We start from the raw sequence: 15,587 nt of genomic DNA, 5'->3' as shown, positions 1-15,587 counted from the left end.
AAATGGATTTTTATTTGGATTTCATGTAATGGACATACACAAAATAGTCCAAAATGGTGAAGTGAAATGAAAAAAAAAAACTTGTTTCAAAAAATTCAAAAAAATTAATAACGGAAAAGTGCTGCGTGCATTTGTATTCACCCCCTTTGCTATGAAGCCCCTAAATAAGATCTGGTGCAACCACTTACCTTCAGAAGTCACATAATTAGTTAAATAAAGTCCACCTGTGTGCAATCTAAGTGTCACATGATCTGTCACATGATCTCAGTATATATACACCTGTTCTGAAAGGCCCCAGAATCTGCAACACCACTAAGCAAGGGGCACCACCAAGCAAGCGGCACCATGAAGATCAAGGAGCTCTCCAAACAGGTCAGGGACAAAGTTGTGGAGAAGTACAGATCAGGTTTGGGTTATAAAAAAATATCCGAAACTTTAAACATCCCGCAGAGCACCATTAAATCCATTATTTAAAAAATGGAAAGAATATGGCAGCACAAACAAACCTGCCAAGAGAGGTCCGCCCACCAAAACTCACGGACCAGGCAAGGAGGGCATTAATCAGAGAGGCAACAAAGAGACCAAAGATAACCCTGAAGGAGCTGCAAAGCTCCACAGCGGAGATTGGAGTATCTGTCCATAGGACCACTTTAAGCCGTACACTCCACAGAGCTGGGCTTTACGGAAGAGTGGCCAGAAAAAAAGCCATTGCTTAAAGACAAAAATAAGCAAACATGTTTGGTGTTCACCAAAAGGCATGTGTGAGACTCCCCAAACATATGGAAGAAGGTACTCTGGTCAGATGAGACTAAAATTGAGCTTTTTGGCCATCAAGGGAAATGCTATGTCTGGCGCAAACCCAACACCTCTCATCACCCCGAGAACACCATCCCCACAGTGAAGCATGGTGGAGGCATCATCATGCTGTAGGGATGTTTTTAATCGGCAGGGACTGGGAAACTGGTCAGAATTGAAGGAATGATGGATGGTGCTAAATACAGGGAAATGGTTGAGGGAAACCTGTTTCAGTCTTCCAGAGACTTGAGACTGGGACGGAGGTTCACCTTCCAGCAGGACAATGACCCTAAGCATTCTGCTAAAGCAACACTTGAGTGGTTTAAGGAGAAACATTTAAATGTCTTGGAATGGTTGTCCCACTGGCTATCCTAAGTTGAATGCATCAATTTGTAAGTCGCTCTGGATAAGAGCGTCTGCTAAATGACTTAAATGTAAATGAATGGCCTAGTCAAAGCCCAGACCACAATCCAATTGAGAATCCGTGGTATGACTTAAAGATTGCTGTACACCAGCGGAACCCATCCAACTTGAAGGAGCTGGAGCAGTTTTGCCTTGAAGAATGGGCAAGAATCCCAGTGGCTAGATGTGCCAAGCTTATAGAGACATGCCCCAAGAGACTTGCAGCTGTAATTGCTTCAAAAGGTGGCTCTACAAAGTATTGACTTGGGGGGGGTGGAGGGTTGAATAGTTATGCACGCTCAAGTTTTCTGTTTTTTTGTCTTATTTCTTGTTTGTTTCAGAAGAAGAAATATTTTGCATCTTCAAAGTGGTAGGCATGTTGTGTAAATCAAATGATACAAACCCCCCAGTAAGGCAACAAAATAGGAAAAATGCCAAGGGGGGTGAATACTTTCACAAGCCACTGCAGTTCGTTTTGCATACTAAGTCTTGCATAATGGTGGCTAACATTGCATTGATTCTTTCACAATTCCCACAGTAAAGGGAAACATTGATAGTGTTAACTTACGGGGAAAACTCTAGAAAGTTGAGTGAAGTTCAATCTCGTGCTTCTCTGAGTGGGCTGATTTTTCTTCTGCGCCTGTGCGCAGCTTAGAGGGAACATTGCTTGGGAGCACCTGTAGTTTCCAAATCCAGAGTGTACTACCCATGAAGCGTCACTGCTCATTCTGCAGCCCTTAAAGAGTGTCAAATCAGCTTAAATGCAGTACGTCTTTCATATTGGACATACATGATAGTCCCACTAAGCGCAAACCAGATGGGATGGTGTATCGCTGCAGAATGCTGTGGTAGCCATACTGGTTAAGTGTGCCTTGAATTCTAAATAAATCACTGACAGTGTCACCAGCAAAGCACCCCCACACCATCACACCTCCTCCTCCATGCTTCATAGTGGGAACCACACATGCGGATATCATCCGTTCACATACTCTGCGTCTCACAAAGACACGGCGGTTGGAACCAAAAATCTCAAATTTGGACTCATCAGACCAAAGGACAGATTTCCACCGGTCTAATGTCCATTGCTCGTGTTTCTTGGCCCAAGCAAGTCTCTTCTTATTATTGGTGTCCTTTCGTAGTGGTTTCTTTGCAGCAATTTGACCATGAAGGCCTGATTCGCGCAGTCTCCTCTGAACAGTTGATGTTGAGATGTGTCTGTTACTTGAACTCTGTGAAGCATTTATTTGGGCTGCAATTTCTGAGGCTGGTACCTCTAATGAACGTATCCTCTGCAGCAGAGGTAACTCTGGGTCTTCCTTTCCTTTCCTCATGAGAGCCAGTTTCATCATAGCGCTTGATGGTTTTTGCGACTATACTTTAAGAAACTTTCAAAGTTCTTGACATTTTCCGGATTGACTGACCTTCATGTCTTAACTTTTATTAAATTCCACAAATTAACTTTTAACAAGGCACACCTGTTAATTTAAATGCATTCCAGGTGACTACCTCATGAAGCTGGTTGAGAGAATGCCAAGAGTGTGCAAAGCTGTCATCAAGCCAAAGGGTGGCTACTTTGAAGAATCTCAAATATAAAATATATTTTCATTTGTTTAACACTTTTCTGGTTACTACATGATTCCATATGTGTTATTTCATAGTTTTGATGTCTTCACTACTATTATACAATGTAGAAAATAATAAAAATAAAGAAAAACCCTGGAATGAGTAGGTGTGTCCAAACTTTTGACTGGTACCTTATGTCCAATATGAAATATGGCCGCAAAATGAGCAGCTACACTGCTGGAAAGCTGAAGTGCTCCTGAGTAGAATGGACCCCCCCTTTTACTGTGACACAATGTACAGATCATTTTGTGTGCAATAAATGATAGGAGTATAAACACAAAAACTATTGTTGACCATATAGGCTTGAAAAAAATAAAACAAATAAATGACAATCTTATAGTATCAAATATATAGATTGTGCACATTTTCCATTATTTTCGCCCTCATTATTCGTTTACAAAATATACAGAACGGGACTTTTATTCTGAAGGATTCCAAAAATCCGTGACCCGTAAGTACTTAGACCTCTGTGAAGCAGGCAAGAAAAACTATCTGGTTATTGACTCAATTTGAATAATCTAAAAATGTCTCAAATACAGTTGTTGAGGGTTTTTCTCAACGAGAGATTAACAGCTGCTGCTGAAGAGATATTCGGGGTTGTTGAAAAAACGATAGCAGAGTATCATGAGGAGCCCATCTGAAATTAGCCCACCCAACTACCTCATCCCTATATTGTTATTTATTTTGCTCTTTTGCACCCCAGTATCTCTATTTGCACATAATCTCTTGCACATCTAGCATTCCAGTGTTAATACTAATTGTAATTATTTTGCACTATAGCCTATTTATTGCCTTACCTTCATAACTTGCTACATTTGCACACACTGTATATATATTTTCTGTTGTATTTTTTTTGACTTTATGTTTTTTTACGCCATATGTAACTCTGTGTTGTTGTTTTTATCGCACTGCTTTGCTTTACTCTTGGCACAGTCACAGTTGTAAATGAGAACTTGTTCTCAACTGGCTTACCTGGTTAAATAAAGGTGAAATAAAAAAAATAAAAAAATAAAGTTGTCCGTCTACAGAGGCTGCTCGACATTGTTCTTCAACCTGAGATAAAGCACAGAGCAGGTTTGTTACTCAGCTACTATTACGTTTGATATAAGAAACCTTTTGTGTGATCTTATCTATGTAGTGCACGGTCACCCATTCACTACAAGCAAACTTAAACCCAATCACGAATGTGGCGACACCATCCACAATGCACGAAGGAATCGCCACACTGGTGATTCGGTTGAGGTTTGCTTGTAATGAATGGGTAACCGTAGCCCTTGATCATCACATGCTGACCACACAGCACGCATAAATAAATGTCCACATACATGTTATTCAATCATTGCGTCCAAACTGCTCGCGCGCCAATGAGCGTCTGCGTAGCCAGGTGAATCTTCTTCGATGAGGTTTAACGGCGGTTGGCATCCAATACATGTTGCATTACCGCCACCTACTAGACTGGAGTATAACTCCCTTGTACTTAAAAAATAAAAAATAAAAAAAATACAACAAATACCCTATCATCTAATACTACACTCACAAAAAATATAAATAATAATAACTACCATACTACACTATTTAAATATATTTATTCCTACTTCAGGCCAACAGCCTGAAGTGATGGGACACCACCACTTAACACACCCTGTAACTCTTCTGATGTCAAGTCTCGCACACCCAAATACCTCTCTGCAGCTGCCACCACAACCTCTATTTTCTGTGACTTACGTTCCATCCCTGCAGTACAGTTGATAACCATTGCTAAAAATGCCTAAAATCAAATCTTACTGAAACATATCACTTGTTGGTTTATCCCTCTGTACTGGTACAGATCTATTGTTCACACCATTCCTCTCAGGATCCCTCCCCCTACATTTACATTTTAGTCATTTAGCAGACGCTCTTATCCAGAGCGACTTACAGTTAAGTGAGTGCATACATTTTCATACTGGCCCCCCGTGGGAATCGAACCCACTACCCTGGCGTTGCAAACGCCATGCTCTACCAACTGAGCTACATCCCTGCCGGCCATTCCCTCCCCTACCCTGGACGACGCTGGCTAATTGTGCGCCACCCATGGGTCTCCCGGTCGCGGCCGGCTACGACAGAGTCTGGATTCGAACCAGGATCTCTAGTGGCACACCTAGCACTGCGATGCAGTGCCTTACACCACTACTTTCTTCACTGCCTCAGCATATGACAACTTCTGCACTACTCTGACCCTCGGTGCAACCCTCGGGCTCCGAGAACTTCACCACACCTACCACCTCCGATACTTCGCCCTCATTCACTTCCATTTCTCCTCCTGTCTTCAACTCACTCTGTTTACACTTGCTACCATTCTTCTTTAACAAACCATCTCCCTTTTTCCCCACCATTTTTAACTGACTCAAGCTCACCCTCTTCCTCACTCTCTCTCTTAGACCTCCTCTGCCTCTCTTTTCCCCTCCATTCCTCCTCCATATTCCAAGTATAACTCTCCTTATGATAGTACTGCACTTCTCCTGACATACATCTAGTTCTTGCCGTGTCTAGGGACGACATTTCTCCTCCGACTCCCCCTACTCTTCCAATTTCCCCCACGTCCAATACGATAAATTGTCCTGATTTTTTCATTATGTAGACCCTCAAACACTGAAGTCAGACATGTTTTGTTTTCATGTGACGCACATCAATCAGCTCGTAGCCAAGTGAAATAGAACTTGGTTCTATTTGTGACGCTTGACGCGCTGCAAGTCCCGCCTCTCCCAACTCCTCATTGGTTTTTAGGAGCATATACCCATGTGGGTGATTGACAGATGAACTGAGGTCCACACTTCAGTCCAGTTGGTGGTGGTAATGCATCTTAAAGTTGGTTGCCAACTGCCATATAAAGTCCAAAGAAGAAGACTGAAGCAGGAGAGATTACTAGAAACAAACTCAGTTTACCCTTTTATCTGTGGATTAATTGTCAGAGTAGAGGACCTTGTGCATTTCAGGTAAAATAACAACCCAATGTTTATATCCCAGGACAAATTAGCTAGCAACAGCACGTTGCTAGCTAAATTGCCATGAATGTTAAATTTTTTTCATCCTGTCCCCAAATTAATATAGTTGGGTCAGAGTTCGCTTTGATATTTCAACCTGCGTGTCCTGATCGCATCTGGTGTGGATGGACAAAATTAACATGCGTGCGATGTGGACGCACGCGCACGCCCGGTCTAGTCAGCATGATGGTTCCATTACATTCAACCTGGTCTCAGAGCATTTCGTATTATTCTGTATGTAAATCCGAGACACTCTTTTATACTGAACAAAAATATACATTACATTTTAGTCATTTAGCAGACGCTCTTATCCAAAGCGACTTACAGTTAGTGAGTGCATACAATATAAACGCAACACGCAACAACTTCAAAGATTTTACTGAGTTACAGTTCATAGAAGGAAATCAGTCAATTTAAATACATTCATTAGGCCCTAATCTATGGATTTCACATGACTGGGCAGGGGCACAGTCATGGCATAGGACCACCCACTTGGGAGCAAGACCCACCCACTGGGGAGCCAGGCCCAGCCAATCAGAATTCGTTTTTCCCCACAAAAGGGCTTTATTACAGACAGAAATACTCCTCTGTTGGACATTCCTGCGGTCAGCATACCAATTGCACGAGCCCTCGAAACTTGAGACATATGTGGCATTGTGTTGTGTGACAAAACTGCACATTTTAGAGTGGCCTTTTATTGTCCCCAGCACAAGGTGCACTTGTGTAATGATCATGCTGTTTAATCAGATTCTTGATATGCCACACCTGTCAGGTGGCTGGATTATCTTGGCAAAGGAGAAATGCTCACTAACAGGGATGTAAACAAATTTGTGCACAAAGTTTGAGAGAAATAAGCTTTTTGTACATATGGAACATTTCTGGGATTTTTTATTTCAACTCATGAAACATGGGAACAGTTTACATGTTGCGTTTATATTTTTGTTCAGTGTATAAGAAATCGAAGATGTGTGAAATAAATTATATCTAGCTCAGGGCTCCAACTGTGCATTTGGTTTGCTAACTTGCTAGCTAAGTGGCTAGATGTCAAGAGCAAGCTTCTTGGTTACAGCAGAGACATTCAATCCCCTCCTGGATCAAGATTCCTGTTGCCTAAATAGTTTTGTGCTTCAAAAATTGCAGCCCTTGTGTGCCCTTCCGGTAATACCCCGGTATGGTACAGAAATGGTATGAAAATCTAAATACCGCCAACCCTACTATGGGGTGCTTTTATATGTTTCCCATGTTCATCACTAATTAGGGTCCCACATGAAACACTGACCAAAACATTGGTTCCTACCTTGTTAAAAAATTCATTGAGTTTTCTGTTTTATCCTTCCACCTTTGCTCCAGACTTCCAGCAGCTCACTATTTCTGTTTCGGAAGTGGAGGTCCCCCCTGAGCAGAAGCACTGTGAGCAGGAGTGGAGCCCAGAGCCCATACAATTTAAAGAGGAACAGGAGGCACTCCGGACCAGTCAGGAAGCGCAGATTCAAGGGATTGAGACTGATACTAAAGACTCCATATTCACTTCTGCCTGTGTGAAAAGTGACTGTGATGAGCATCCAACTCAGCTCTCACATCTCTATCAAGCCCCAAAGGAAGGAAACAGAGAGAGAGATACTCTACCCAATACTACAACTGAACAGATCAAAACAGAACCTGATGGAGAGGACTATAGAGAATCAGAACCAACCAGTGTCTCTCAGCCTGTCTCTGCTGTAAATCCAGTCTGTTCTGCAGCTCAAAGTGAAAAGAGTGAAAGTGTCAGTGGTATGGAGAATGGAGGACCTCTGTCAAATTTTAAGCCGGTCATATCAAAGAGAATAAATATGGTAAAAGGACAAAGGCCCCGTATCAATATTAAGGGTAAGAAATCCACACCGTTGTCCCTCCTGAAATCACCCAGTCAAAGTCATGCTACTCCTTGTTGTTGTAAGGTTTGTGCCAAGTCTTTTCATTACATGGGCTCATTAATTAAACATGTTCAAACCCATACAATGGATAAAGAAGGCATTTGTGGTGTGCTGCTTTGTGGAAAACGTTTTCAGTCCACAGAAAGTATGAAAGATCACCTCCAAACTCACATTGCAGCTAGGTTTTGTTGTGATGTTTGTGGTAAATGGTTCAGCAAGAACAGTCAGCTGACAGTACACATGAGGAGCCACACAGGGGATAAACCTTTTTCCTGCCCTGTTTGTGATACATGCTTCATGCAGAATGGAGATTTGAAAAGACACATGAGGAGCCACACTGGGGAGAAACCATATCTCTGTCCTGATTGTGGCAAAACATTCAATTGGAGTGGACATCTAAAAATACACATGAGGACCCACACAGGGGAGAAACGACATAGCTGCAAAACCTAGCTGCAAAACCTAGCCTGATTGTGGCAAAGGATTCAGCATTGCCAGTAATCTGTCAGTGCACATGAGGAGGATTCACACAGGAGAGAAAAGACAAAAGGATTCAGCACTGGCACCAATCTGAAAGTGCACATGAGGACTCACAGGAGAGAGACCATACTGATGTCCTCATAGTAGAAAATGCATTTCCCAATCAGGTACATTGAATAACAATCACACACCAAGGAAGCATTTTATAGGTGCAATGATTGCAGTATTTTTCAGATAAGATAAACTCCTACAAAGTTACATGAACAACCGTCTCAGGGGATAAAACACAACAGTGTGCTGTTTGGGAAAAGGTCTGGAGACAGAAGATTGAGAGGCACATTGTAACTTCCACCTGTGAGAGGAGATGCCCCTCAGGACGCAACTCCTGGGTGAATAAGATATGACTGAATTACTGCTTGCACATAAGAACCTACTCATTAGTTATAGGATGACACAACTGACATTTTAACCTATGTCCTCCCTTTGTACATAAAACATGTTTTTGTTTTGAGAGTTAACATTTCCTGTTAATATGTTGAATTTTGCCACATACACTACATGACCAAAAGTATGTGTACACCTGCTCGTCGAAACATCTAATTCCAAAATCATGGGCATTAATATGTAGTTGGTCCCCCTTTGCAGCTATAACAGCCTCCACTCTTCTGGGAAGGCTTTCCACTAGATGTTGGAACATTGCTGCGGTGACTTGCTTCCATTCAGCCACAAGCATTAGTGAGGTCGGGTACTGATGTTGGGTGATTAGGCCTGGATCGCAGTCGGCGTTCCAATTAATCCCAAAGGTGGGGTTGAGGTCAGGGCTCTGTGCAGGCCAGTGAAGTTCTTCCACACCGATCTCGACAAACCATTTCTGTATGAACCTCGCTTTGTGCACGGGGGCATTGTCATGCTGAAACAGGAAAGGGCCTTCCCCAAACTGTTGCCACAAAGTTGGAAGCACAGAATTGTCTAGAATGTCATTGTATGCTGTAGCATTAAGATTTCCCTTCACTGGAACTAAGGGGCCTAGCCCAAACCATGAAAAACAGCTCAGACCATTATTCCTCCTCTACCAAACTTTACAGTTGGTACTATGCATTCAGGCAGGTAGCGTTCTCCTGGCATGCGCCAAACCCAGATCCGTCAGTCGGACTACCAGTTGGTGAAACGTGATTCATCACTCCAGAGAACGCGTTTCCACTGCTCCAGAGTACAATGGCGGCGAGCTTTACACCACTCCAGCCGACGCTTGGCATTGCACATGGTGATCTTAGGCTTGTGTGCGGCTGCTCGGCCATGGAAACCCATTTCATTAACCTCCCGACGAATAGTGCTTGTGCCAGTTTGGCACTCGGTAGTGAGTGTTGCAACCGAGGATAGACGATTTTTACATGCTACGCGCTTCAGCACTCGGCGGTCCGAGTGCTGAAGCGCACTGAGATGTGTGCAAATCTGGTGGCCAACTACAAGAAACGTCTGACCTCTGTGATTGCCAACAAGGGTTTTGCCACCAAGTACTAAGTCATGTTTTGCAGAGGGGTCAAATACTTATTTCCCTCATTAAAATGCAAATCAATTTATAACATTTTTGACATGCATTTTTCTGGATTTTTTTGTTGTTATTCTATCTCTCACTGTTCAACTAAACCTACCATTTAAAGTATAGACTGATCATGTCTGTCAGTGGGCAAACGTACAAAATCAGCAGGGGATCAAATACTTTTTTTCCCTCACTGTACACCTAAGCCAAATACATTTAAACTAAGTTTTTCATAATTCCTGACATTTAATCCTAGTAAAAATTCCCGGTTTTAGGTAAATTAGGATCACCACTTTATTTTAAGAATTTGAAATGTCAGAATAATAGTAAAGAGAATGATTTATTTCAGTTTATATTTCTTTCATCACATTCCCAGTGGGTCAGAAGTTTACATACACTCAATTAGTATTTGGTAGCATTGCCTTTAAATTTATTAACTTGGGTCAAACGTTTCGGGTAGCCTTCCACAAGCTTCCCACAATAAGTTGGGTGAAATTTGGCCCATTCCTCCTGACAGAGCTGGTGTAACTGAGTCAGGTTTGTAGGCCTCCTTGCTCGCACACGCTTTTTCAGTTCTGCCCACAAATATTCTATAGGATTGAGGTCAGGGCTTTGTGATGGCCGCTCCAATACCTTGACTTTGTTGTCCTTAAGCCATTTTGCCACAACTGGAAGTATGCTTGGGGTCATTGTCCATTTGGAAGACCCATTTGCGACCAAGCTTTAACTTCCTGACTGATGTCTTGAGATGTTGCTTCAATATATCTACATAATCTTCCTTCCTCATGATGTCATCTATTTTATGAAGTGCACCAGTCCCTCCTGCAGAAAAGCACCCCCACAGCATGATCCTGTCACCCCCGTGCTTCACGGTTGGGATGATGTTCTTCGGCTTGCAAGCCTTCCCCTTTTTCCTCCAAACATAACGATGGTCATTATGGCCAAACAGTTCTATTTTTGTTTAATCAGACCAGAGGACATTTCTCCAAAAAGTATGACCTTTGTCCCCATGAGCAGTTGCAAACCATAGTCTGGCTTTTTTTATGGCAGTTTTGGAGCAGTGGCTTCTTCCTTGCTGAGTGGCCTTTCAGGTTATGTCAATATAGGACTCGTTTTACTGTGGATATATATTATTTTGTACCTGTTTCCTCCAGCATCTTCACAAGGTCCTTTGCTGTTGTTCTGGGATTGATTTGCACTTTTCGCACCAAAGTACGTTCATCTCTAGGAGACAGAACGCATCTCCTTCCTGAGCGGTATGACGGCTGCGTGGTCCCATGGTGTTTATACTTGCGTACTATTGTTTGTACAGATGGTCCCGTGTAGCTCAGTTGGTAGAGCATGGTGCTTGCAACGACAGGGTTGTGGGTTCGATTCCCACAGGGGGCCAGTATGAAACATTTATGCACTCACTAACTGTAAGTCGCTCTGGATAAGAGTGTTTGCTAAATGACTAAAATGTAAATGTAATGAACGTGGTACCTTCAGGCGTTTGGAAATTGCTCCAAAGGATGAACCAGACTTGTGGAGGTCTACAATTTTTTTTCTGAGGTCTTGGCTGATTTCTTTTCATTTTCCCATAATGTTAAGCAAAGAGGCACTGAGTTTGAAGGTAGGCCTTGAAATACATCCACATGTACACCTCCAATTGACTCAAATGATGTCAATTAGCCTATCAGAAGCTTCTAAAGCCATGACATAATTTTCTGGAATTTTCCAAGCTGTTTAAAGGCACAGTCAATTTAGTGTATGTAAACTTCTGACCCACTGGAATTGTGATACAGTGAATTATAAGTGAAACATCTGTCTGTAAACAACTGTTGGAAGAATTACTTGTGTCATGCACAAAGTAGATGTCCTAACCGACTTGCCAAAACTCTAGTTTGTTAACAAGAATGGTTGAAAAACGAGTTTTAATGACTCCAAACTAAGTGTATGTAAACTTCTGACTTCAACTGTATATATTATATAGAGTAGGGGGAACACAATCACTGTGGTGAAGTGTGTGTACCAATGGTAAATAAGGCTGGTGAGGGGAGGATGGCTCGTAGTGGTGGCCGGGGTGAGTGGAATGGTATCAAGCACATGGTTTTCATCTGTTTGGTGTTGTTCCATTCACTCCATTCTGGCCATTGTTATGGGCCATCCTCCTGTCACCAGCCTCCACTGGCTTTTATATATATATATATATATATATATATGAGAGAGACCCACAATGTATAGCCAATGTGTATTTTATGTTGACTTTGACATGCTGTGGCTGTGGTTTTCGAGGGCCTTGTTTGCTAATCATACACATATTTCATTAGTGATTATATATATATATATATATATATATAAGCAATCAAAGAAAAAATCTCAAAAATCTCTCAAATGAATAATATGCAACCATTCAAACAACTGCATTAGCATGAGTAGAGAAAACGTATTTCACTTACCAGTCTAAAGTGGCGTCCTCTCCTTCCAAAAACATATCTTCAGCTGTTGAGTCTAAACTATATTCACTAAGTCCACATCTACTGGTTCTGTAACACTTTCCCGGTCGATTTCTGCTATATTATTGTCCAAATCAGTATACCTGGACTTTGATTGAGCTTTTCCAGTATTAGTAGCCATATTGTACTTTCAAAATTTGCAGAAAACGTTGTTTACTAAATCGACCTGTGCATAATGCGATGCGCCACTTCCTTGTTTAGATTTCCAATGGACACTAAACGGCGTTGTGCACGTGCTGAATACACAGGCTTTTCCTCAGACAAAGGACCATCTCATACTCCTGTAAAGCCCAGCTCATCTAGCTAGCTGTGTTTCAAAATGATAGGTGGTCATTGAACCAAGATACAGTCATTCAAGTGAACACCGCCCGCCTCATTGGTGTGTAATCATGTCAGTTCTTGGTGGGCTCAAATAGCTTTTGTGTAGCCTATACGTCATGCAGAATGATGGAAAGTATCTGAGGAGTATCTGAGTATCTGAGGATAGCAGAAAAACAGAACTTGACTGGGTGAAACAAGGTGTAGGGTTTATATTATGTCTAAATGTTTTGTTGCAAGTTGAACGAGTCAGAATTCAGGCGAAATGCTGTATAAAACATGGGTCGTGTTAGGATATAAAAATGGATTTTATCAAACAAAACAACTCTACATTTTATCTCTGGGATCCTCAGGCTGACAAATCAGAGCAAGATTACTGAATGTAAGAATATTATTTACCTTTAGAGGTGAATGTATCAAACCAGTTGCCTTGATACAGTGGGGGAAAAAAGTATTTAGTCAGCCACCAATTGTGCAAGTTCTCCCACTTAAAAAGATGAGAGAGGCCTGTAATTTTCATCATAGGTACACGTCAACTATGACAGACAAATTGAGAAAAAGAATTCCAGAAAATCACATTATAGGATTTTATATGAATTTATTTGCAAATTATGGTGGAAAATAAGTATTTGATCACCTACAAACAAGCAAGATTTCTGGCTCTCACAGACCTGTAACTTCTTCTTTAAGAGGCTCCTCTGTCCTCCACTCGTTACCTGTATTAATGGCACCTGTTTGAACTTGTTATCAGTATAAAAGACACCTGTCCACAACCTCAAACAGTCACACTCCAAACTCCACTATGGCCAAGACCAAAGAGCTGTCAAAGGACACCAGAAACAAAATTGTAGACCTGCACCAGGCTGGGAAGACTGAATCTGCAATAGGTAAGCAGCTTGGTTTGAAGAAATCAACTGTGGGAGCAATTATTAGGAAATGGAAGACATACAAGACCACTGATAATCTCCCTCGATCTGGGGCTCCACGCAAGATCTCACCCCGTGGGGTCAAAATGATCACAAGAACGGTGAGCAAAAATCCCAGAACCACACGGGGGGACCTAGTGAATGACCTGCAGAGAGCTGGGACCAAAGTAACAAAGCCTACCATCAGTAACACACTACGCCGCCAGGGACTCAAATCCTGCAGTGCAAGACGTGTCCCCCTGCTTAAGCCAGTACATGTCCAGGCCCGTCTGAAGTTTGCTAGAGTGCATTTGGATGATCCAGAAGAGGATTGGGAGAATGTCATATGGTCAGATGAAACCAAAATAGAACTTTTTGGTAAAAACTCAACTCGTCGTGTTTGGAGGACAAAGAATGCTGAGTTGCATCCAAAGAACACCATACCTACTGTGAAGCATGGGGGTGGAAACATCATGCTTTGGGGCTGTTTTTCTGCAAAGGGACCAGGACGACTGATCCGTGTAAAGGAAAGAATGAATGGGGCCATGTATCGTGAGATTTTGAGTGAAAACCTCCTTCCATCAGCAAGGGCATTGAAGATGAAACGTGGCTGGGTCTTTCAGCATGACAATGATCCCAAACACACCGCCCGGGCAACGAAGGAGTGGCTTCGTAAGAAGCATTTCAAGGTCCTGGAGTGGCCTAGCCAGTCTCCAGATCTCAACCCCATAGAAGATTTTTGGAGGGAGTTAAAGTCAATGTTGCCCAGCGACAGCCCCAAAACATCACTGCTCTAGAGGAGATCTGCATGGAGGAATGGGCCAAAATACTAGCAACAGTGTGTGAAAACCTTGTGAAGACTTACAGAAAACGTTTGACCTGTGTCATTGCCAACAAAGGGTATATAACAAAGTATTGAGAAACTTTTGTTATTGACCAAATACTTATTTTCCACCATAATTTGCAAATAAATTCATAAAAAATCCTACAATGTGATTTTCTGGATTTATTTTCCTCATTTTGTCTGTCATAGTTGACGTGTACCTATGATGAAAATTACAGGCCTCTCTCATCTTTTTAAGTGGGAGAACTTGCACAATTGGTGGCTGACTAAATACTTTTTTTCCCCACTGTACAAGTGTTTTGTTGTTGTGCACTATCTTCAAACAATAGCATGGTATTTTTTTGCTGTACTACCTACTGTAAATTGAACACTGCAGTTAGATGACCAACAATTTAAGCTTTCTGCACATATAAGACATGTACACTACCAGTCAAAAGTTTGGACACACCTACTCATTCAAGGGTTTTTCAGAAGATAGCCCTATTTTGTAAAAGACCAAGTCCATATTATGGCAAGAACAGCTCAAATAAGCAAAGAGAAATGACATTCCATCATTACTTTAAGACATGAAGTCAATACGGAAAATGTCAAGAACTTTGAAAGTTTCTTCAAGTGCAGTTGCAAAAACCATCAATCGCTATGATGAAACTGGCTCTCATGAGGACCACCACATAAATGGAATACCCAGTTACCTCTGCTGCAGAGGATAAGTTCATTAGAGGTACCAGCCTCAGAAATTGCAGCCCAAATAAATGCTTCACAGAGTTCAAGTCACAACTGTTCAGAGGAGACTGTGTGAATCAGGCCTTCATGGTCGAATTGCTGCAAAGAAACCACTACTAAAGGACACCAATAAGAAGAAGAGACCTGCTTGAGCCAAGAAACATGAGCAATCCACTACTAAAGGACACCAATAAGAAGAAGAGACCTGCTTGAGCCAAGAAACATGAGCAATGGACATTAGACGGGTGGAAATTTGTCCTTTGGTCTGGAGTCCAAATTGGAGATGTTTGGTTCCAACCGCCATGATGGTTTGGGATGAGTCGGACAGCAGAGTGAAGGAAAAGCAGCCAACAAGTGCTAAGCATGTGGGAACTCCTTCAAGACTGTTGGAAAAGCATTCCAGGTGAAGCTGGTTGAGAGACACTAAGAGAGTGCAAAGTTGTCATCAAGGCAAAGGGTGGCTATTTGAAGAAGAATTTCAAATATAAAATATATTTTGATTTGTTTAACACTTTTTTGGTTACTA

The 15,587-nt window shown here is 41.9% G+C and overlaps 1 protein-coding gene across 1 annotated transcript; it reads left to right on the top strand.

The window, feature by feature from the left end:
- Window positions 1-3,344: 3,344 nt before the first annotated feature.
- On the top strand, window positions 3,345-8,209 carry LOC311148773 (uncharacterized protein; the record flags this gene model as incomplete). Its single annotated transcript, XM_084185735.1, has 4 exons — window positions 3,345-3,453; window positions 3,835-3,894; window positions 7,194-7,775; window positions 8,013-8,209. The coding sequence occupies 4 exons, from the start codon at window positions 3,345-3,347 to the stop codon at window positions 8,207-8,209; spliced, it is 948 nt and encodes a 315-aa protein (XP_084041861.1).
- Between the last annotated feature and the right edge of the window lie 7,378 nt (window positions 8,210-15,587).

This window comes from Coregonus lavaretus (assembly GCF_964263955.1).
Source record: "Coregonus lavaretus genome assembly, chromosome: 21".
NCBI lineage: Eukaryota > Metazoa > Chordata > Actinopteri > Salmoniformes > Salmonidae > Coregonus > Coregonus lavaretus.
Note: the sequence above shows the minus strand (reverse complement) of the source record. Positions and strands in the feature narration are given on the sequence as shown.